The sequence below is a fragment of the Plectropomus leopardus genome, chromosome 14, assembly GCF_026936395.1.
Source record: "Plectropomus leopardus strain MGB_pleo_1.0 chromosome 14, ASM2693639v1, whole genome shotgun sequence".
Lineage (NCBI taxonomy): Eukaryota > Metazoa > Chordata > Actinopteri > Perciformes > Serranidae > Plectropomus > Plectropomus leopardus.
In genome coordinates this window covers 30463839-30487166 of record NC_142189.1, presented here as the reverse complement: position 1 = coordinate 30487166, position 23328 = coordinate 30463839, and the positions used below count along the sequence as shown (strand labels likewise).

Genomic DNA, 23328 nt, shown 5'->3' with positions numbered 1-23328 from the left:
GAAACAAGAAATAAGGTGAAATGGTGGAGACTCTGTAGAGTTTGTCAGCATACAGGAAGCTTGTTACCTTTTAAGTGCCTCATTATGGGCCTTGCTGGAAATAATGACCTGCAGACAGGAAGCAGCTGGCCTTAACAATGGCTCTGCAACACAATGATTTTTAGAGCATAACAAGCTTTAGACACAAAGTAGTGTCACCTCACACTACCTATATTTTCATCAGAAACGCCCACCATTGCTATGGTCACAGAATTGTTTTTGTATTCATCAGGTGGAAATGACAAATTTGACAATGATCAAATTCTTGAGATATCTGAGTGAACTGTGGTTTTTGAACGATTCGATGTGAAAGCTTGCTGACATCAGCATAGATCGCTAATATTGTCCATTTCAACAGGGAGAAGCTTTTGAGCTCAACATGGTTAGGGTTTGGTACGCTTGAATCAAACTAATCTAAAGAAAAAGCGTCTTTCCTTGTGTCGAGTCTTTTCTTGCAGGCATTGACATCATGTTGCATGTTGTTTGATTGAAAGATAGCTTAAGAAAGAAGTTCAGATCTTACTTGCTTTCTCACCTCTGCATCCTTGACCCATTGCTGCAAGAAGGAAACGTCATTGTTGGACTGTCAGTTGGGGAAAGGTGTATCATATTGTATCGCATCACATTGCATTGTAATAACCAGGGGGCAACAAGTGGTTTTATTTTCTATTTTGTACTAAATACTGGAACTCCTTTACTATAGAGATGGCAATTTAAACAAGAAACAGAATTGGCAAATTATAAAAGCCAATTTATTTACAATACAATCAGTATATCAGTATATAGACAAAAGTGGAATGGACCTATTGATGCTTACTAGAAATTTTGGTATGAAAATGAAAGTTTCTGTTCATATAGCTGCTATAAACCTGTGCCTTGAATAAAATATAGCTGCACAGTCCTTTGCCCCCTTTAAACAAGTATATAAGCAGCTAATTTTCACAAAGTAATATTGATCATATTAAACTTTTTTAAAGACCTTACAGTTCATCGTGTTAATGTAATCCTGAACTGATAATAACTAACTTACAGTCTACCCCAGTTTGAAGCAGAGGCCTGAGCATCAAAGAGTAAACATATATAAACAGTATAAACATGATAAAATAAGTGCATGTTAGGATAACGTGTTTTTACATTCTATAAAATAATTTCCTCCTTCAGTCTATGGGGTTCCAGACCCCATGTTGAGATACAAATTCAGTCCTTCATGTCTTTGTTCTGTCCTTTGAGTTGGTCACTCTTCTCTTTGGTGATAAAATAAATTCAAAACAAGGGATTCATACTCCACGTTTATCACATAATATTCTGTGATATCTTGCATGCTCTAACTCACATCAGTTGTATTTGTTCATTTAAGTTTCAATTATTTCAACACTTCAAGTGTGACCTGAGATTAAAACATTGTCCTAGATTTTGTTTGTTGATGCGGTCACCGCAGTAACACTGTCACCACAGTGATGTAGTTACCATAGAGATACAGCACTGTGATGCTGGAGCAGTTACAAGCTAATCAGACTCTCCTCCTCTGCCTCTGGCTCCACAGAGTCAGAGGCTACAAAGTCTTCTGGGAGGAAGCTCTCTGCAGGCGGAGCTGGAGGCGGGTCAGTGGGGCATCTGCGGCCAGGCTGGCTGATGGGTTGATCAACAGGGTGATAGACAAAGTAATAGGATCCAGGTTGGGAACTGTTCTTAACACTGAGGGCCAGGTCTGTCGGGGCCAGGGGCTGGTGAACATCGTTCTTATACACACTGAGTATGTAGGAGTCTGTGGAAAGTAAACATGAGGCATGACGTTATCCAGAGTGAATGATAACAATATGATGATAGTTTAATAGTCAAGAACAAATTCCTGATACTCGCCAACTTAAAGGTTCTGTGCACAACATTCAGAGCATTAATATATTAGCAAACTATTTGCTATGTAATGTGCATTCCAGCTAGCAGGGAACGTTCCCACAGCATTGGCTAACGTTACCTAAAAGTTTCAATAATGTTTTAAAGAAAATGTTTTAATTTAATTTTCTAAGAACCTTTTAAGAATGTTTGTCATTTAAAATAATGTCCCTTTAAGGTTAAAAGCTGACTAAGGCATAATGTTATAATTGCAACATTCTGAGGATGTTTTGGTGATGTTGCGAGGTGAAAGATCATATTCTCATATAAAACACTCCCACAATGTTACAAGAACAATTGGGGAACATTCTCACACACCATACATGTTTGGCAAAGAGAAACACACTTGAGCTAGAGGTAGGTGCGTGCAAGCTAACTAGCAATCACTATGTCTGTATTTAGTCTTTTTATGATGTTGTTATTATTAACTGTGACATGTATTTCCACTGTAAGCACTATAAGATTATTATCTGAAAGTCACAGATGCTAATATACAAAATTAGTAAATTTAACAATAAGTTTTGCTTTTTGTTTACATATGGTAATGCTAGCTAGCTAGCCATGCTGTTGATGACTCACTCCAAGCCGTAGTGTTGAATATTATTTTGGACAATAGTCCTTCGAGTCTGTTACACAGACCTGAATGGTTGCAATTACCTCACATACAGATGATGAAGACGGTGTGCTGTTGATTTTTAGGCCAGGTAGGTTCATGTTAATGTGAGTTTTGCATATTGTAACTGTATGAAACCCTAATTTCTGTTTTTTGATATACTGTGTTTAATGCGAAATTGGATTTTTATTGAGTTTCACATGCAAGTACTATTTATATTCCATATATAGTTCATGAAAAAAAAAGTTATTTACAGCAAATAACGCTTCTTTCTGGGTAGTTTGTAGAATATGACATTACCACAATATGATCACGTTTCTTTAAATGTTATAACGCTAATTAAAATAATATTAACGGTATGTCAGTGTGTGACGTACTGAGCTGGAGTCAGGAGTCATTTAGCCTAGCTTGATTCCTATTTATATTTATTCATAGTGTAATGCTGTCTAATGTTATATTCTGTTTTTCTGACATTGCTTTTATTACTTTTAAACTTGCATTCATTTTTGTTGCTATTAATTTAACTTGTTTCTCAATTAATAATTAATTAATAATTAATTAATGAAAATTAATAATTAAAGGGGCACTGCAAAGACTTTACACGTTAAGATCAGTTTACTGATCATGGGAAGTGTTACTCAGCCTGTAAAAACAGTTGTATGATGTTTTCTGTGCCTCAGGAGCACTTTTTTCATGTATCCATGATGTATTATAACGAGTTTCACTGTGGGAAGTGTAGGATTCTGCAGTTTTGGGAGTTTGAGCCATACCAAAGAGAGTCAGGATAGCTCTTCCTCTGCCGGGTCAGTGTTGATGACTTTTAAAATTCTGTTTGTGCGAGTTCCCCCTAACTTTATCAAGTGCATTATTACATTGCTGGAGTGCCAGCTTAAAATAGTTTGAGTGTAAACCCAGCACTGAGTGTGACAGTATGTTTCAGACCTTGTTCAAAGCGTGCAGCACACTGCTCAGCCAGCTGTTGCATTGTGGTAGTGGGGAGGACACCCAGAGTTTTGGGGTTGGTTCCGATTTCCGGACAACACACTGTCAGAAAGTCCTGTAACAACAGAAATACACAAAGAGTTAGACAAACTTTTCTGGACACATCTCATCACACTCACAGTTTTGATACCTCTGTACTTCTGTACTTTTGTCTTGTGCACTTTTTCCAGATATAAGCATGATACATTGTACATCTATCTGAGTGTGTTTTCTTTTTTATTGAACTATACAAATCTAAAACTGGAGAAACATCACTTTTCTTATGCTGCCTCCACAGGCATTTCACAAGTATTTAAAACTTTGAACCCTGAGCAAACTTGTGCAATTTCTTTCATAAATTAGTCACAATGTGTTCACTCTGTTAAACTTTTTGAGACTGGATGGTGAATCCTCAAAGTGGATATAAATGCAGTCAAGATCAGGACAGCACTCCAGTTACAACCGTTTTATTGCCACATAGACATTTAGGGTCAGATGCCCTTCTTCATCGTGTACATATGACAATATGACAAAGAAAACCCACAGGTGGGGTTTTAAGATAAGTTAACATAAAAAAATACCTACAGTGCATCCCAGCAGGGGAGCCACCATTTAAAAAACACAGAATCACAGTAATATGTATTTAAATTAAACACAAAGAAATAAACAATAAAAATAAATCAGTAAATGAATAAATAATAACGATAATAATAATAATCATAATAATGTTTAAAATTAATTGTTGTCTTAAAATGTTGGCTCCCCCTGCTGGGATGCACTGTAGGTGTTTTTATGTGAGAATTTATGGTATAACCCCTCCTGTGGATTTTCTTTGTGATACTGCCGAATGTACACAGTGAAGAAGGGTGTCTGGCCTGACACGTCGGTGTGGCAATAAAAAAAAAATTACAATTGTTTTGGTTCGAGTTCTGTCCGGATCATGACTGCAGTGATTTCTTTACAAAACCTGAGAAAAAAAGGCAATGAGCAAAAAAATAAATAAAAAAATTATAGGGACAAAATGTTTAAAAAGCTAAGGAAAAGGTATATTTATGGTTATCAAGATTACATATTTAGAATTATTTTACAAAATTATAGTTTTTAGAGCACTTTTTCCAGGTTATTCTTTTTTTTTTAAAAAACTTTCTTTTTCCTTTAATCCTTTTTATTCATTTATTTATTTAACCATTTTCAGGTTTAAAAAAAAACACTTTAGTAGTTTCTTGCAAACTTTTGGCTAATTTCTTCTTTTCTTGCTCATTGCCTTCTTCCTATGTTTGAAATCAAGCCAATTTGCTTGATTTATATGGTTAATGTAAACTGTATTGTAAATGTGTTGTGCCATAAGATACTTACTTATAAGATACCTACTTGCTTCTGTGAGTCACTCTGACTGTTTTAGATCACACAGTGTGCCATTGTTGATAATATTCTGTGTGTGTGTGTGTGTGTGTGTGTGTGTGTGTGTGTGTGTGTGTGTGTGTGTGTCTACCCGCACAGATCCCTGGGCCATGCGTTCCTGGTTGAGCGTGCGCCGTCTCTCCCAGCGGTGGATGGAGTCCTGAACCTCTCGGCTAAGCTGCCGTGTTGCTGACCTCTGCTGGTCAAACGTCTTAATGTGCTCCAGAGCCCCGTAGGTGGTGGTCAGGTAATAGGAACCTACACACACACACACACACACACACACACAAACACACACAGGGTCATGATCAATAATGTGATAAACACATGGACACATCAACAGTAAAACGCAGCTCAGATATTAACCTTCTCCCAGCGCTAACGATGGGTCCATCAACTCCATCATGTATTCCACATCCAGCTGCAGGGCGGACAGATTGGATCTAGCCAGGACGTACATCATTACAGGCAGGAAGTCATCAGCACCATGGGCCCGCCCTAATCACACAAACACAAACACACATAGACACAAAGACACACAAAACACACAAATATATAAATATTTTGACAGGGAAAAATCCCATAGGATACACTTTTTTTATCAGAGACAGAGATGTTTATAAACTCATTCGTGTTTTTCTAACAGCAGCACAATGCTGTATTGTTTAAATATGTACATCCTGCTCATAGACCTCCATAGACAAGCATCAGAAATTGTGATTTTCCTTTGGTTTTATTGAAATTTATGTTAAGGCTTGCAGTGTGACTGTAGTCTAATGCTCATGTTCGCTATGGGCCCAAAACCACAGGCACCTGAGGCGGCCTGAAAAATATATATGTGACAAGACTGAGACGGAGTGCCAGCTTAAAGGAGAACATCAATGCAAACCAATGAGGAACCCACAAACATGTCACCTGCAGAGTCTGCTTCCTGTTTTCAAAAAAAACAACAGTGACATTAATAGAGTTTTAAGGGTTAACTCTTTAAAGTCCAAGGACGCTGGCTTAATTTCTTTCAAAAACATGAACAGAAAGCAATGAGCAACTTAAGAAGAAATTACTCAAGATAGGACATTAGTAAAAAAAAAAACAAAAAACAAGGAAACTACCAGAAATCAAGACAATAAGAGAAAAAAGGCAAGACAATAACCCAAAAATCATTGAAATTTAGTTGTATGGACATTTTCCCCTAGCTTTTTTATTTTTTTAAATTTTCACTGTACTTATTTTTTGCAGGTTGGGAGACATTTCTTGCCAAGTTGCTTTATGTCTTCTTTTCCCATGTTTAAAAAAAAAATCCAACCAACTTGTTCACGGTTCAAAGATTTAAAGACTTATGAAAAGGCATCTGAACCCAGCACAGGAAAACTGCTGTCGATCCTGGTTTCAAAGGGTTAAAGTAGTGTTATGTGTTCTGACCTGGACAGCTGACAGACATGGAGTCGTAGATGATCTTGCAGGCCTTCAGCATGAGCTCGATCTTTTTCTGGGGAGAGTACTCCAGATGGAGGTTGTTGAGTTTGATGCTGATCTTCTCCATGGCAGAGGCCTCGGGGACGGCTGTGGTGACTCCTAACGCTGTGGTGGTACTGCCTAAAACGACAGACTGACACACACAATAACACACACACACCGTCAGCGTCACAGCTGCTGCTGCTGTCAGCCTGAATACTGCTGTGTGCTGTCTCTTGCAGCTGGAGCCGTCCCGCTGCAGCAGGGCTCCTCTGCGCTCCTACCTGGTTCTGTGCCAGCTGTTTGAGGCTGTTGTCATCGCTGCGCAGTTTCTCCAGACTCTGGTAAATAGGCTCCCTCAGTGGCTTCAGTACACTCTTACACAGAGCAGCTTCTACTATGCTCTCTGCTCGGACACACACACACACACACACACACACACACACACACACACACACACACACAATTAATTTAATCCTTAGGGACTGTTTGGCGCATTTTACATGCTATTCATTCTTATCATTTTTGATCATTTTGGCTGCGCTCATGCATACTGCATACATTTTGGCAACATTTTTGTTTAATCTTGGAATTTTCAGCTCAGCTTCTACAATAAGTCTAAAATACACTGTGGAAACTAAATTGTTACATTCAGACTGTTAAGTGCAAAAAATGCTCCATTGAAACCCATTCAAACTGTAATTTTTGATCCCACAGCCATCAAAAACATGACTCGTATTATTTCTGGGTATCATTCTGGGCTTTTGCCTTGGAATTTGTCATTTTTACTATTTTATTCCTGATGATGTAATTTTTAACCACATTTGGCTTATGGAGAAAATACGTACTATTTACACTAGGTGCACTGTCACAATCAGTGTTGCAGCTAATCATTGACATATCCCAGTCTGTGATAATAAAAAAAATCTTCTCTGCATGTAGCATATTGAAAATATTTCATTAGGTGTTGTTGTTTTTTTTCATTTAAAACATGGTACTTAATTAAAAGTAATTAAGTATAATCAGGAAAATGTACTATAAGTATGAAAAGCAAAAGTACCCAATGCAGAAAAATCTTTTAAAAAATAAATCAAATAGAACACACCCAAAAACTCAAAATCTTTAAAAAAAATGAACCCCCCAAAACAGAAAAACAATCCAAATCTCAAAACAAGAAAACTTATTGTTAAAATTGTTTAAAAAAATAAAAAATCAAAATGATAGAAAATATATTAAACACCCCGAACTTCAAAATTAAAAAAGAAAAACAGAAAAAATTGCCACAAAAAATTCCTAAAAAAGAAGTAAAAACTCAAAATTATAAACAAAATTAAAAATCACACCCCCAAATCTCATAAGTATTTACTCAAAGAAAAGACTGTGTTTATCAAGTTAGTTGGTAGTTATTATGTCAAATTAATTATTTAACTAATTATTGCAGCTTATTACTTGTACAAACTGTTTAGTAATTTAATTTATAACAAGCATCATATTTTATAAACCCCTCTTATGTTTTTTTTGTGCAAAAATCAAAATATGTAAAGTAAATAAAGCTGTCAGATAAATGTAATGAAGTAAAAGTACAATATTTCCCTCTGAAATGTAGTGGAAATATAGTGAAATAAAGTGGCATGAAAATAAGATACTTGAGTAAAGTACAAGTACTTCCAATGCATACTTAGGTACAGTACCAGGGTAAATGCATTTAGTTACATTCCACCAATGAAATAAGCAAAATATAAAAAACAAAGAAATAGCGGCTTAACGAAATTCCACACATAGTCCCACATAACACTTCAGGAATTTAATTGAATAATAATAACAAAAACAAAGTAACTAAAACTTAAGTTTTTGAAGTTACCCAATTTGTCTTGTGTGTATTGATGTTCCAGCATCGCCTGCAGCTCTGTGCTCTGCAGCAGGTAACTCTTGAGCTGAGTCATCATCTGTCTGATCTCCTGTAACAGCTCGGTGGAGGACGAGTGGTTAGACATGGTCTCCAAGGTGAACGCACGATGCTCTTTCACCTAAATACAAAATGTGAAAGCAAAACTGTATCAGCTGATTGTTGAACTCAGATCAGACACTAATGAGTACCTCTCTCCCTCAGCGTACTCACCAGGTTACCAAAGTAGCTGAGAGGGTCCCTGGCCAGCTCGACGATGCGCTGTGTGAGGCGGCGGTCATGGCTGATGAGGCCAGTGAGGACGGTGGACAGGCGGTAGCGGGCTCGGTCCAGCATGATAGTGGTGGGGGTCCTCCTGACTGCTGCCTTCGGGCTGCGGCTCCCTGCAGGACGACTGGAAAGAAATATTCTGTAAGTCTTTCTTTACTTTTTCTTCTTATCTCTTATACGTCTTACACTAACTTTGAACCGTTTTCAGCACAGTCTTTGATTCAGTGTCCTTGTGACTCATGACACACTATTCAAATAGAGAAACTTTCATTGAGGAATGACTCGTGACTTAGATTTCTTTGAACAACACTGTGGCACAGATTGATTATAAGATCCAGTCTTTACTCATCTGAAACTCTCTGTGCAGAGAAGAGATTAAGTTGTACGCACAGCTCAAAACATTTTGATGATGTGAACTCTGTGCAGAGTTTCTGTCTGTGTTTATGAACAACATGCAACCTTGTCCATCCTGGTTTTGCATGTCTAATATTATCCTTGGCTATTGCTGCCTTCACTTGCTCCTCAGAAATATTGGATTTATTTACCGTATTTATGAGTTATGGGCATATGAACAGCCCACCAAAGTCAGAATTATGAGTGGGAAATTTCGATGATAAATGAGTTGTGGAGTTGTGATGTGCAGAAATGGTGGAAAGCATAGAAACAGTGTCAAGAATTGACAGTAAAAAGTTTTTTATTTTATTCCCAGTAGTTATCATTTACTTTAAGTAGTTGCATATTTTTGTATCTGCATCTATTAGCTGTAGCAAGCAAGCAAAGTATAAAGCATGCCAGATGAATATACTCATGTTGATAACAATGATATTTTATAACAAGAGTCGCTGACTTGATGTTACAAATGCAAAAACAAGTCAGTGTTTGGTTAGTGGTAAGAAACTTTTTTATTAATTTACTGGTTTTCAATTTTTGATCACATGTAAAGTGTAATATGGTATTAATGTTAACTGCTGTCCATGTCGAGTGACCTAAATTAAATATAAAAAAATAATGTATAAAATAATTTAGAAAAATATACTGTATAAGATATTAAAAAAAAATAAGATATAGAAAAAAGAAATAACATGTTTAAACACTCTTTGCATTAAAATGCAACCTATCTATTTTGCAGCTTCCATGTTGTTCCCACTTTACCAACTCAGAGCTCATGAACACAAGAAAGTCAGAAGAACTTCCCAACTCGTAAACTCTGACTGTCTTGACTTATATGACCGTAGACTCATATGAGCGTAGTCTATGTATTTGTAGTTTCTGGACCCCTCTCCATTCTGTCATTTCCAGCAATAGATGAGGGTAAACTGATCTTAATGCTACATTTTACGCAATTAATGAAAACAACTTTAAACAGTGCAGACTGCTCTGATCTTTGGGGCCTCACATCTTATCAGAGATCTTTCAGTGGCTGTGTCAACCTCCGCTCTCGTATCTATTCTGGAAAACTTCTTTCCTCTTTTTCCTGTTCTGTATTTGCGTCACATAATTATAAAAACATGACTTAACTAAAATGCTATTAAACTGACCATTGAATATTACCCTTAAAAACAACTTCTAGTCTTCTAGTCCAGGCTTAGCATCGAATGTAGCACTGTGGCTTTTAACCAGAGAGACTCGGGTTAGCACAGTTTGACCCATCTGTGCATCACAGAATGCATTTTTCTGATTACAGCTTGTGCTCTGGTTATATGCTCCGTGAATTCTCTGTGCTGCAGCATCATGAGCTGTGTCCTCTGTAACATCTACAGGGTCTAGCCAGTAAGGACCAAAGCCTGGGACACGTTTATGTCAAGTGTTATCTTGACTTTTATATTTGCACTGATTCTACTGGCACTCCTCCCTCAGGGTAATCGAAGTTTTGTCCTTACCTTATCTGATCTTTGTCCATTGAGCCCTCAGGTTTTCAAACAGTCTTTTTCAGAAGATTAAACTATCCATTTGCATCGAGTTACAGACTGTTTGCTTATTTTATCACTGGAATTGAACATTTGCTAAACCCCTCGCACGCAGAGTTATTGTCCAATCATAGCTCAGCAAACCTTGACTCATCCTGGGGATTTCCCCACATGTTAGTGAGCTTCAGTATGAACAGTATTTAGTACCAGAAACTCAAACAGATACTGCAAATGTCAGGCTAATCATCTGACCACCCACCAGAGTCATCAAGTGTTTCTATAAACGGAGCATGTCAGACATCAGTAGATTGTGCAGTTACAGGTTAAAAAAGCCCTACAGGATCCTGGTTGCTATCAGAGTACAGGCTAGTGTCAGAGGCTCTGATCCTATATTTTTCAAAATTTCAATATTAGAACGAACTAATTAACTGAATAACTGAATCTATCAGTGACACAAGGCAGGTTTCCTTTAACCCTCAATGGAATGCACTCGTGATATTCATACTGGTGGTAGATGGAAATGCACATTAATTAGCATTTTCTGTTGCTGTTTTTCTGTGAATTTGGTTCAGCTTTGTGCTACTCTGGTACAGAAACCTGGCCATTGTTAACATGCAGACCATGTGAGGATGGACAGTTTGACAGACATAGCAACAGTAACTAAGGGTCAATGAGACCTACTTGTTTTGCTCCTGCTCCTGGTTCAGCTCTCCTTCTTCCTCTGTGCTGCTGGCAGAGCAGGAGTCGGGGTCGGTTCCCAGCACAGCGCCCCCTTGTGGCGAGTACAGTGACACATCCGGCCGCCGTGCGGGAGAGGGAGGGGGCACCCTTATCCCAGCACTCTGATTGGCTAATCCTCCTCCTGCGGGCTGGCTGGAGCACACAGGTGCGTCCGGGGAGCTGGGTTTCCTCCTCGGTGGAGGGACAGGGCGGGACGGTTTCTTCACTGATGGCACACATTGGGAACTGGATTTCTGTTTGTCCTCCTCTTTTTCTGTTTTCACCTCCTTTTCCTCCTCTTTCTTTCTCTTGTCCTCTTTAACCTCCTCCTCCTGATGCTGGCTGCTGTTCTCTTGCGCCCCCCCCTCACCCACCTGACCTGATTTACTTCCAGTTTTCTCCTCCCCTGTGTCTCCTCCCCCCTCTCCTCTCTCAGTCTTCTTTGCTGGATTTTGTCCCTTCTCTCTCTCCGTCCCCTCTCCTACCTCTCGGTCAGTGCTTTTCCTGGAGGAGGTGCGACGGAGAGGAGCAGGAGGCAGTGGGGGAGCGGCTCGGCTCTGCGGGGGGACAGGAGGCCTCGAAGGAGTAAGTGATGTCGCGACTGACTTCCTCTCTTCTTTCTCCCCCAGTCCTCCCTTTCCTTCCTCTTTTCTGTCAGCTGCTGGAGGTGCAGAAGATGAAGTGTGAGGCGAGGGGGGAGTGGAGAAGAGGAGGCCCATCCCTGAGCCCAGGCTGGGAGGTCGGGGTGGGGGGCGCTTGTATTTTATCTCCTGGCTGGGTGTGGCTTTAGTTTGACCTTTAACCTCTGTGCTGGTCTTCTGTGGTGCCTCTCCGTTCTGCAGGGAGGAAGCGGTGCTTTGATTGGTGATGATATCAAGTTTGGAGACAGAGAAGGGGTTCAGCTCTCTGCTGGGGCTCTCCTCCACAGGGACTGGGTTGACATATAAGTACAGTCTGCTTTGGTTCTGATGGAAAACCAGGTCCTGGTTCTTTGGCTGCTGGTTCAGATCAGACGTCCAGAAATCTGCACCACATGCAGTCAGTGTTAGAGAAACATTTATCAGGTTTATCACTCATTTATTTTCATTATTATCAGCCACGACAATGTCACAACAGCTAGCTGTTTTCACCTTGTGAGTCTGTGTGTGTGAGTCTGTGTGTGTGTGTGTGTGTGTGTGTGTGTTATCATGGCAAAATGTGGTCCATGTGACATCTATTGTAGCAGGAACCACCACAGAAGACGTTTTGACTTTTCCAGCTGTTTATATGTCTGTCTGTCTGTCTGTGGACAGATTTTGTCATAAGGATAAAATGTTAACCCTGCAAGATGCAGTCACAAAACTTAACAGGCGTTTTAACATAATAATGAAAGTCAAGTCTGAAGATAGGTGTGGTCTGGGGGCCACTGCCTCATCACTTCATGCCCTTGACACATTCATTTTAAGAAAGTCCAGGGCTGCAAAATGAAATGACTACTGTTATAGTATATATGTTGTTGCACTCTGTTAACTGACATTTCTTTGCCCCACACTGATGCAAAAATACAATCGCCAGTTATTACCTAAACTGCATATTACTTCAGTGATAAAATAAATCCATGTCATAACTGTTTTATGTTTAATTTCTATTCTGTTAAGGATATGTGTCCAGAAAGCTAAAGTGATGCTAAAGCTAATGGTGTGGATGTTTCTACCTGCACCCATAGCAGAGATGACCTCCAGCTCCTCTTTCTTAGTTGCTGTGGCAATAACCTGCGGTAACCTCAGTGGGATGGCCAGGATGTCCCTGTTTGGTGGAGTCAATAACAAAAAAGCCAGCATTTTTTTGGGGGGGGTAGTTTTTATTTGCATTTATCTGCACATGCATACACACACACATATAGATACAGATATATGCACAGAAGCCATGTTTTATGGCTGTGCACATGTTTTCTTTGCGTTGCTGCATGTATCTGCACATACAGATGTACATGTGTGCACATATGTGTGTGTGCTGTCGTTTTGTTACCTGCTGGCACAGTAGAAGGAGATCAATTTAAAGATGTCATCAAACACCAGTGAGGAACCATCCAAGTGAAAAACTGGAACAGAAAACAATTTTACAATGAATCACTAACTGCTCTGCTATCTGCCATGCAAATCTGGTATTTTATTTTTTTCACTATTTGAAGCTTTTGCAGCAGCTCTCTCGAGCAGCAGCTGCATTAGTGTGTAACCCGTACATGTCTTGTGTTGTTTGACCATCAGGTTGTTTACGAGCGGCGCTCTCTGCTCATCAGGCAGGCGCACTGACAGTGTCATAGCCTTGTCCTCTGTGCTGTGAACCAGGAATGCCTGCAAATGTAAACATGTGGTTACAGCTCTGAGGTCAGAATGTAGAGTCAAACGCTGTTAAGTTTTAGTGCACAAACACTTAGAATATGCAGCACAGGATCAACAGCAAAAACAACACACCGATCGCTACAGTCTGTGTTAAAATTCAGCCAATGAGAGTTTTCAAAGCAGATATTTTTACAGATCTCATAGTTTTCTATTTTTTCCAAGACTGAAAATGATATTAAATATTAAATATTCATAGGAATAAAGAACCCTACTCAAAGTTTGTACTGTGCAGCTGTATTATCTAGGGAAACAAAGGTTTCTGACTGGGACTCGGTATCGGCAGATACACAGATGACTCGGATCAGGATGGAGCCATCTCTAGTAAAATATGTTAGAAATATGTGTTTTGCCTTGTCATGGTATAAAAAAACAGCAGAGTAAGTGTTTAGAGCATGAAAGTATGTGAAGTGTCTGCCATTGTCGAGGCCACAAGTGGTGCTGCACAGAAAGATAAAGCTTTCCAGTCGATTGTCATAAGACATCCATAACTCAGCCTTTGTTTTAAACTTTATTTGAAAGATCTGAGATGAAATCAGTGTGTAAGAGTGTGTGTGTGTGTGTGTGTGTGTGTGTGTGTGTGTGTGTGTGTGTGTGTGTGTGTGTGTGTGTGTGTGTGTGTGTGTGTGTGTCTCTCACCCCAGCCGTCTCTTTCTCCAGTATACTTGTTGTTTGGTCTTGGCTGAGTCCTTTGAGCTGCCACACTGAGACGCTCCCAACCAGCCTATCTATAGCACTCAGGATCGGAGGAGTTGGAGAGGATGGTGGGATAACAGGAGGAGGTGGAGGAGGAGGTGATGATAAGGAGGAGGAAGAGATTGTTGGTGATAAAGGGGCAGGAAGAGGAGGAGGTGTAAAAGTTGGAGTAAGATCAGAGGAGACAGCTGGCTGGATAGAAAGCAGGGGAGCAGGAGATGCTGGAGTAGGGGACAGAGGAGGAGGGAGAGATGGAGGAGGGTTTAAGGAGGGAGAGGGAGCAACTGAAGGAGGAGGAGGATTGGAAGAGATGGGCGGAGGGGGTTGGGAGATGGGAAGGAGAGGGGGAGGAGGTTTGGAGACAGGAGGGAGAGGGGAGGGGGGGTTGGAGGAGTGGACGGAGGTGGAGGAGGAGAAGAAGGGAGCTGGGAGGACTTCATCGCAGGAGGTGGCGGTTTGGGTCGACATGGCCGGACCGGAGGGTTTGAGGCGGGCAGGGAAGGTGGAGAAGATGGAGGGATGGAGGCAGACGAGGGGATGGATGGAGTGTCGACTGATCCTGTCAGAGGGCTTGTGTGGCTGTGAAGGAAGAAAGAGGTCAAAGGTCAAGGATGGAAATAACATGCGGAGGATTTGTTTATATCTAGTCTGCAGTTTTCCTCCAGAAACAAGCATCTGGTCACCAGAACCTGAGTCATTCTCAGTGACCGCAGGGACACTGACATGCAGTTTGTGCCACACAATGTGTTTCATTACTGTGCATAATTGAGACTGTTGTTGAGAGGATCAGGAGCCAGCTGTGCTTTCAAGAATCTGAGCCATTGTTTAGCTGTGTGGCACAAAACAGGGTCTGCTATTGCAAATAATCTTAATCTGAAAGAAAGTTAAAGGATAAAGCTGGTGTTATTCTAGATTTTTTCATATTATCAATTTCATATATATATATATATATATATATATATATATATATATATATATTCTGATATCTTTATATATTTTTTAATTTTAAAGTTTTGGGTGTACATTATATTTTTTATCATGTTGATTTTTGGAATGTTCTTTTTCTCTTTTTCATTATTTTGATTTTTTTTCTTTTTATAATTTTGTGTGGGGGTGTTGTGCTCTAATTTTTTAAATGATTTTGAGCTTCTTTTTGAAAAAAAAAAAGTTTTTCTGCATTGGGTGCTTTTACTTTTTATACTTAAACTACTTTTTCTTGATTATACTTTCTCTTACATAAGTACCATCTTCAATGCAGGACTTTTATTTGCCCGTCAATCATTCAATCCACCTACTGACAACAAAATCAGCTCATGTGGTCTACAAGTAACCAGAACTACGTCACTTTAGAAACATCGATATAATATGCATACAACATACAAAGTAACATGTCTGTGGTTTGCAGAGATGTTAGACGCTGTATACTGTATAATGCGGCTCTAATGATGCACATTAAACGCGTGTTGAACCCGTTCATATGAGTCAGCCATCACTCTGTCATTGTTAGAGAATAACTGATAATCCAGAATTGTAGAGTAACAATGGGCTTCGTGTGCAAAGAAAGTTTTGTATCACGTCTACACTTCATTTAATATTCACATGCTCCCTCTCTTGTTCTCACTCTGCAGTTGGTGATAAATCTCTTTCGGTTTTTCACTGCAAGCGACAAATTCCACATAATTTAGGCCTTAAATTATTTATGAATGCAGCTTTAGAATTGAGTCATAGTTGTGTAATTTCCTTTTAAAAAAAACGTAATTTCCTAAAACAGCACAGCACAGTTAACATTAGTCAGGAGCAAATAGCACATTTGTTGGGTACTGTTCAGACGGATCCACATTTGTTGTGTTACTGAGTATTTGTGGCAGCAGGACGGTGTATGTGCGACCAATACAAAACAAACAACAGTGTGTGTGTGTGTGTGTGTGTGTGTGTGTGTGTTTGTTCATGTTCATGGTAATGAAGGAACATGTCACCCAGTGCAATAGTGTGGCTAAATTATGCGATTTTGAATGACGATGGAGCTCTGTGGCACAGAGGAATAAGATACATACAGTAACAGGTCAACTGGTCATATATAACTTTAAAGGGATAATTAGGATTTTTTGAAGTAGTAGTATGTGTAATTGTCCTCAGTTTGGATCTGACATGTGAGCTAAGCAATGCTCTGATGTGGATGGGGTCAGTAACATTTATTTTAGCCACCTAAAAAGAGTCCCAGCTAAAAAAAAAATCAATACTGGAATAAGTGTATGCAACATTGTGGTTATTGTCACCACTGCCTGTTCTGATGGTGAAGACTTTAATGGTTTCAGTTTCCCATCAAAGCCACCAGACTCCAATGACAGAAACGTCATTTTAGCTCGGTGAACACAAGAGCTGCTGGTCAACAGTTATTTAGTTTGTGTTATTGTGTGACTTTGGCATTTTAAAAGGGTCAGTTCAGATTCACCAAAGTCACACAATAACACATCTTAAATCTCTGTTTTTCCCAGTGGAGTCTGGCTTTGAAGAGAGTGATGTGACAGCTTCATTTTCCCATTAAAAATCACTTTCTGACAATAAAGGAAAGCAGTGAATAAACACCAAATACAGCGAGCACTTACGTACACTGATATTTGTTTTTTTAGGTGGCACTTTTTTTTTTTTTTTTATTCATGTTTTTGTCAGACAACAGAGCATAAGAATCATTGACTACAACAATCATTACATCCATATAGTCAGCTCTCTGTCCTTTTTTTTTTTGGTTTTGAATAAGCAAGACAAACAGAACTACATAACAGCTAGCACAAAAAAAACCAAAAAAAACAAACAAAAAAAAACCAAAAAACACAAACAAACAAACAAAAACAAAGTGCCTACAAACTTAACTTGACATCTGGGTATACTTGACTCTTGACTTTCACATCCAATACAGAATATACCTAACTCACAATATCTGACAAAGCAGATGCATCCTCTAAATATTGCAAAAAGGGACCCCAGACTTGGTTAAAGATATCTTCTCTCCCCTTAACTCTGTAAGTTACCTGTTCATATAAAGCCATTTTGGTCATTTGTTCAGTCCATTCTTTAAAACAACAAACAATAAATGACTTCCAGTGCCTTAATATTATCCTACAGCCTGTTGTGGTGGCTAGACGCACCCATACTCGCTGTCTTCCAGTTAGATTTATGTTATCTGGTAAAAGACCCAAGATACACAAAGCTGGCGACTTAGAAACATTAATATGAAAAAGACCATTCAAGAGCTTAATGATCCCATCCCACAAGTGATCATTTTTTCCACATCCATACAGCATATGAACTAAAGTCCCTATTTCTTTCTGACATTTCCAACAAGTATCTTTGTCAACTAATTTCAGTTTAGCAAGTTTACTGGGGGTCCAATAGTTTCTGTGGAGTAATTTGTAATAGATAAGCTGGGACTGTGTTTCGTGTGAGCAACCATACCAAGATGCAACCAGTTTCTTCCAGCTATACTCTGAAACCTGAATTCCCAAGTCTTTCTCCCAGCACAGTTTCAGCCCCTCTAAATGAGGTGCACGTGCCTCTCTAAATATCCCATAGAACTTAGAAGCTCTGATTCTTCTGTTACCAGGAATTAGGAATAACTCTTGGATACTAGATGGGGGGTCTAGGCCAGTTTTCAAATTAGTTTTAATACAGTGTCTGATTTGTAAAAATCTCCAAAACTCCTTCTGATCTAGGTGAAATTCTTGTTTAATGTCAATGAATGATTTCAAGCCATTTTGACCAAATACATCCCCCAATTGGTTAATTCCTGCACTAGCCCACTCAGCCCACATGAAAGGTGATTTACCAATTAATAGGTGGCACTTTTTTAAGGTCGCTAAATCACATTTTGTTGCTGGCCCCCATACACAGCAGTACACTGTTTAGCTTCCATGTCGGACTCTTTTCTTGTCCGCTTGTTCTCACAAGGGTCGCGGGGGGCTGGAACCAATCCCAGCTGTCATTGGGTACGAGGCGGGGTACAACCCAGACAGGTCGCCAGACTATCGCAGGGCCGACACGTACAGACAGACAACTTTTCACACTCACAGTCACACCTACGGGCAATTTAGAGTCACCAATCAACCTGAACTGCATGTGTCTGGAATATGAAAGAGAGCCGGAGAACATGCAAACTCTGCACAGGGCGGCCCCCGCCCATGGACCAAACCTTGTTTCAACCTGGGATCAAACCAGGGACCCTCTTGCTGTGAGGCGACTGATGCTAACCATGACACTACAGTGTCTCCCAACTTGGGACATGCCGACTTAAATCTGTTGTTTGTGATATATTATCTGTAGAAAAGTACCCCATACAACCCCACTTCAAAAAATCTGAACTAGAATGCTAGCTAACCTAGCTGGGGTACTGGCTGTTTTTGTCTCTTGTCCAAATTTTTGCTCCTCAGAAACAATTGTCTAACAACAGGAAGGGAGACGAGAGTCAAATGCAACACTGTCATAATAAGAGGAAGCAGAGCTTATGTGGGAATCGGAAAAGGTAGTCATGACTCTGAGCAATAATATCACCATGAGAAAGATGCAACAATAAGATACAACTAGCAACCAACTTAACTTAGCCTTCAGATGGCAGAGAACGCCTTTCTGTTGGTCTGATGGTTTTACTTTGTTGAGCTTAGAGATATGACAACACAATCTTTATTTACTTGAACTCTAAGGCAGTTTCACTCACATTCAATCAGCACTGCCTTCAGTATAACAGCATGTTCATATTAACTCAGTTTAATACAGTGTTTGTTGAGATGCTGTTTGCAGTTAGAACAAAATACAGGCTTTTAATGAGAAAACAATGTGACCACATCAGTCCATTTTTAGATTTTACACGGAGGCTTCCAGTGCTGTTCAGGCTGTTTTCTTGCCCTTTTGGTGAGTTTTGGTTAGGCAATTAATACAAATCACAGCGGATAGTGGCAAATTGTTGTCAAACTTTGTGTTGCATCACAAGCAGAATGACGCAATGCGCTGCTTGTGCCCTTTGAGCTACTGCTCTGTCTCTGTTTGTACTTAAAGCTAAGCTATGTGTTCAGGTCAAGAGAACAACTCCTTTATTGTGGAAAAAACACCACAGTCAATCCCATAAACCATTTTGGGCCTGGACAACCAGCAGCAAATCAAATTAGTATACCCATTATCTGTCCTTACATATGTAATGTTACATGTCAGATGTCCACATGAAACAAGATCAAAGTAAAAAATGATGTAAATAAATGTAAAAGAATTGGGAGCAAAAACTCAGGCATAAGACCTTTCTAAATACTTCCAACATTTTCTACTTTACAAGCAAGCAATTCATGATAGATGTCATTATAAGGTCATCTGCTCCAGATGCTACTATAAATGTTTACATTATGTAGCAAACACTGCAACATGTAGCCACATGCTAATGACAGGTGAAACATCTAGTTTGGGCTGCAGATGTTAATTTCTCCCTGATTTAGGATCACATTCCTGCTGGAACACGTTGGGTTGTGTTTAAACGCTTTTGTTGGTAAATTTTTAGCAAGAGCAAGTGCAGCTTAACTTTGTTACAGTCATTGCCTGGCTACAGTACACTGCTACATGTAGCCATCAGCTAACATTAGGGAACTATGTAATCTTAGATGCTGATGATGTTACATTTCCCTTATATTTGATGGTAGACCTGCTGGAGCATATTCAGTTGTGTTTATTAGCTTTAATTGGAACCTTTTATGTGAGATTTTTAGAAAGATAAAGTACAGCTATACATTGTTACAGTTATTATCTGGCTGCAAGTACACTGCTACATGTAGCTACATGCTAACATTGTGGAAACATGTCATGTTGTTTGCTGATCTTGTTCATTTCTCTGATTTTGAATTATATTCCTGCTGGAACATGTTTGGTTGCGTTTAAAAACTTTTATTGATGCCTTTTAATAGGAGAAGGTGCAGCTGTTCTCCGTTACTGTCATTACCCACCTCAACCACACTGTTACATGAAGCTACAACGTCAAAGAAAATTTAACCCCCATTTCTAATCTACTGGAACATGTCCAGCTTTCATTTGATATTTTTAACAGGAGAATGTGCAGCTATACTCTGTTACAGACATTCCTCAGCTGCAAGCACGCTGCTACATGTAGCTACATGCTAATGTCAGGAAAATATGTAATCTTAGTTGCAGATGTTTTTCACAGTAGAAAGTGCTGCAATTCCCTGTGACAATTATTCCCCTCGCCGTAAGAGTGCAGATGTCACGAGATGCCGGAGACCTTGAAACGCTGACCAATCAGAGCAGACCAGACTTTTCGGGGAGGGGAGCTTAAAGAGATGCTAGAAAATGTTGTTCTTCAGACAGAGGATGAGGTTAACGAAGTGTTTTTGATAATTAAAGTTGAGTAGTGTAGAAGTAGTAGCAGTAGAAACCCAAAATACAAATATTAATCTGAAAATGACCATTAAGTCGTAGGTCCTCTTTAAAGAGAAAGAAAGACATCTTGTGCCAGATCTGTGATTTTAAATGTACCATAGGGAGTTTAGAGGTAATAACGGGTCAGTTCACCCAAAGTGAACCCAAACAAAACAAACAAACAAAAAAAACCACAATATTTTCTCACTTTAATAGACTTTCCATGTAGTTTTTGGCCCAGCTTATCCAGTGACCCCACTGTCTGCACCTATCATTGGATCTCTTATCTACAGTAGAAGTAGCTCTTTCCCAAACTGTGGTCTGTTTAGAGCGAGATCAGTCTTCCTTGAATATCCTTCAAAATTGAGGAAATCACATGTCTACAGAGCTAGACCCCAAAATCCTGTTTTAGCCACATGCACACGTCACACTTGCTCACATGTCCTGCTTGCTCACAGGAAAAGGGCAGAATAACCATGAGGTCAGCTAAATCTTCTCTGGGGTAGCAACGTTGCAGTTGTCAGAAAAAAAAAACGCAGCACACATTCTGGAACATATTCTTTATGGTTTTATCTCCATAACCATTTGGTAACATCATATGCTGATATTCAGTGCATATTATCATAGTCTGAGAGAGTTGTTTTCAAATGTGTGGTATGAGCTTTCTTTGTAGTTCTTGGGATAGCACACCATCACTTTACTGATTGGTGGGAAATAACTAAGTATATTTACTGAAGTACTGTACTTAAGTGCAGATTTGTAATGCAATTGTTTAAGGCCCGCTTTACTCAGGTATTACCATACCATGGCACTTTTACTTATGCTCCACCACAATGTACTTATACTTTTAATAGATTATTTTTATTCAACAATATTAATACTTTAACTTGTAGGAATACTTCATCCACAAAATGACCATTTGTATATAAATTACTCACCCAGTGTTACATAAAATTCATAAATAAAACTTTTTTTTCTTGCATGCCTCCACAGCGAAAAAAGCGAGAAAATTCATAATGAAATTAAGTAAATGGAGTCCGCATTTAAACAACAGCCAAACTATATCAGGCCATCCCATTTCAAACTCTCACTCAACTTGTTCAACATAATCCAAGTCTCATTTATCCAGTTGTGCTCAGTGTGTGTATTTACATGAAAACCTGGCTATTTAAAACACTTTGTTCTGCAGGTAACATGCATGGTCAAGCTTGTTCATTGAAATCTGCTTATGCATTTCACCGAGTTTGAATGTACATGCTTGGCTGGCATGCTACTCCTTTGTGTGTGAGACTGAGTATGTGGAAGTTTTTTTTTAAATAGTAATGTTTTTCGAGACAATGAATGTGATTGTGAAGCACTGAGCAAACAATGAGATAAATAAAACTTGGATTATACTGCACAAGTTGTGTGAGAGTTTGTGAACGGATGTTTGATATAGTTCTTGCTTTTGTTAAACATGGACCTCATTTACTTTAGGTCATCAAGAATTTTATCAGTTTTTGGATTCTTCGTTCACTGTAGAGACGTGAGAAAATCTGTTTTCTTTACAAATCCAGTGTAACATTGGGTGAGTAACTGATAAACAAATAGTCATTTTGTGGGTTAAGTGTTCCTTTGCGTAATACATCTAAATACATCATCCACCCTTGCCTTTGCGTGACCTAACATGACCTTTAGGATAATCACATTCTCATGAAGTAAAGGAAAAAAGCAAAACAATCCAGGCACTAGCCTTTCTAACAAAATAAATGTAGAAAGTTAATCATAATGTACAATTAATTCTTTTACTCTTAATGAAAAAAATATTGTAAGACTCAGCAAACGCTGCAGCCTTGACCAGCCTCAACATGTTAACCGACACAAAGAGCAGCAAGTGCCGCTCGAACAAAACGGCTCCTAAATCACATCATCATTTAGTCGAAAGTTAAAAGTCGGGTGGTTATCTCTCAACGAGTGACATTCAAACGTGCAAAAAGAGTCCCACACGCCTTTTTTCAAGTGGTCAGTGGAAACTTTCAACTTCTCACACAAGTTGGATGAAACAAACCCCAACTGTCGGCATTTCTCTAACTACACGGTCACAGCTCTCTCCGTGCAACTCATGTTAGACATCAGATTTAGTGAAACACCATCAACACAGAATCTGCTATTTTTTTAAAAAAAAAACTGAGAAGCTATTGACCTAAATATTAGTTGGTGAGTCATCACATCTGTTTTTCCTGCTGTTGCTGTCTAACTTTCGACCCCCGACTCCCTCTCCCCTCCACCACAGCTACAGCCCCCGCTCTCTGACAGCAGAGTTCAGCTCTGCGCTGTTTTCACCTCGCTACATTATCACCGAGCCGTCACGCACTCACCCTGCGTCCTGGGAAACAACGCTGGCTTCCATCATATTTCCACAGATTGAGTGCTGGACTGCTCTCTGTCACTGTGTGTCTCTCAGCTCCATCGAAGAACCCCGCCTCTTCTCTGGCCCCCCTCCTTTTTTCTTCTCCCTCCTGTTGATCGGACTGAATAAGGAAAAACGAAAAGGCAAAGGGAAAAAGCGGTCTCTCTGTCAGCCCTGCCCTCCGTTTCTGCCTCGACTTCCTGAGCTGATCGTCAGGCAGGAAGAGGCCGAGCACTTTGGGCAGACTTCTTCTTCTGTCTTTTTTTTTTTTTTTTGGT

The 23328-nt window shown here is 39.5% G+C and overlaps 1 protein-coding gene across 1 annotated transcript; it reads right to left on the bottom strand.

The window, feature by feature from the left end:
* Positions 1–769: 769 nt before the first annotated feature.
* rin3 (Ras and Rab interactor 3) lies at positions 770–23266 on the bottom strand. The gene is given in 15 exon segments (XM_088087466.1): positions 770–1804; positions 3488–3602; positions 5019–5185; positions 5294–5425; positions 6347–6533; positions 6664–6785; positions 8241–8406; positions 8499–8679; positions 11144–12206; positions 12876–12967; positions 13190–13262; positions 13404–13515; positions 14200–14639; positions 14642–14835; positions 23019–23266. Coding segments are annotated over 15 exon segments (3345 nt in total). The 5' UTR covers positions 23054–23266; the 3' UTR covers positions 770–1538.
* Between the last annotated feature and the right edge of the window lie 62 nt (positions 23267–23328).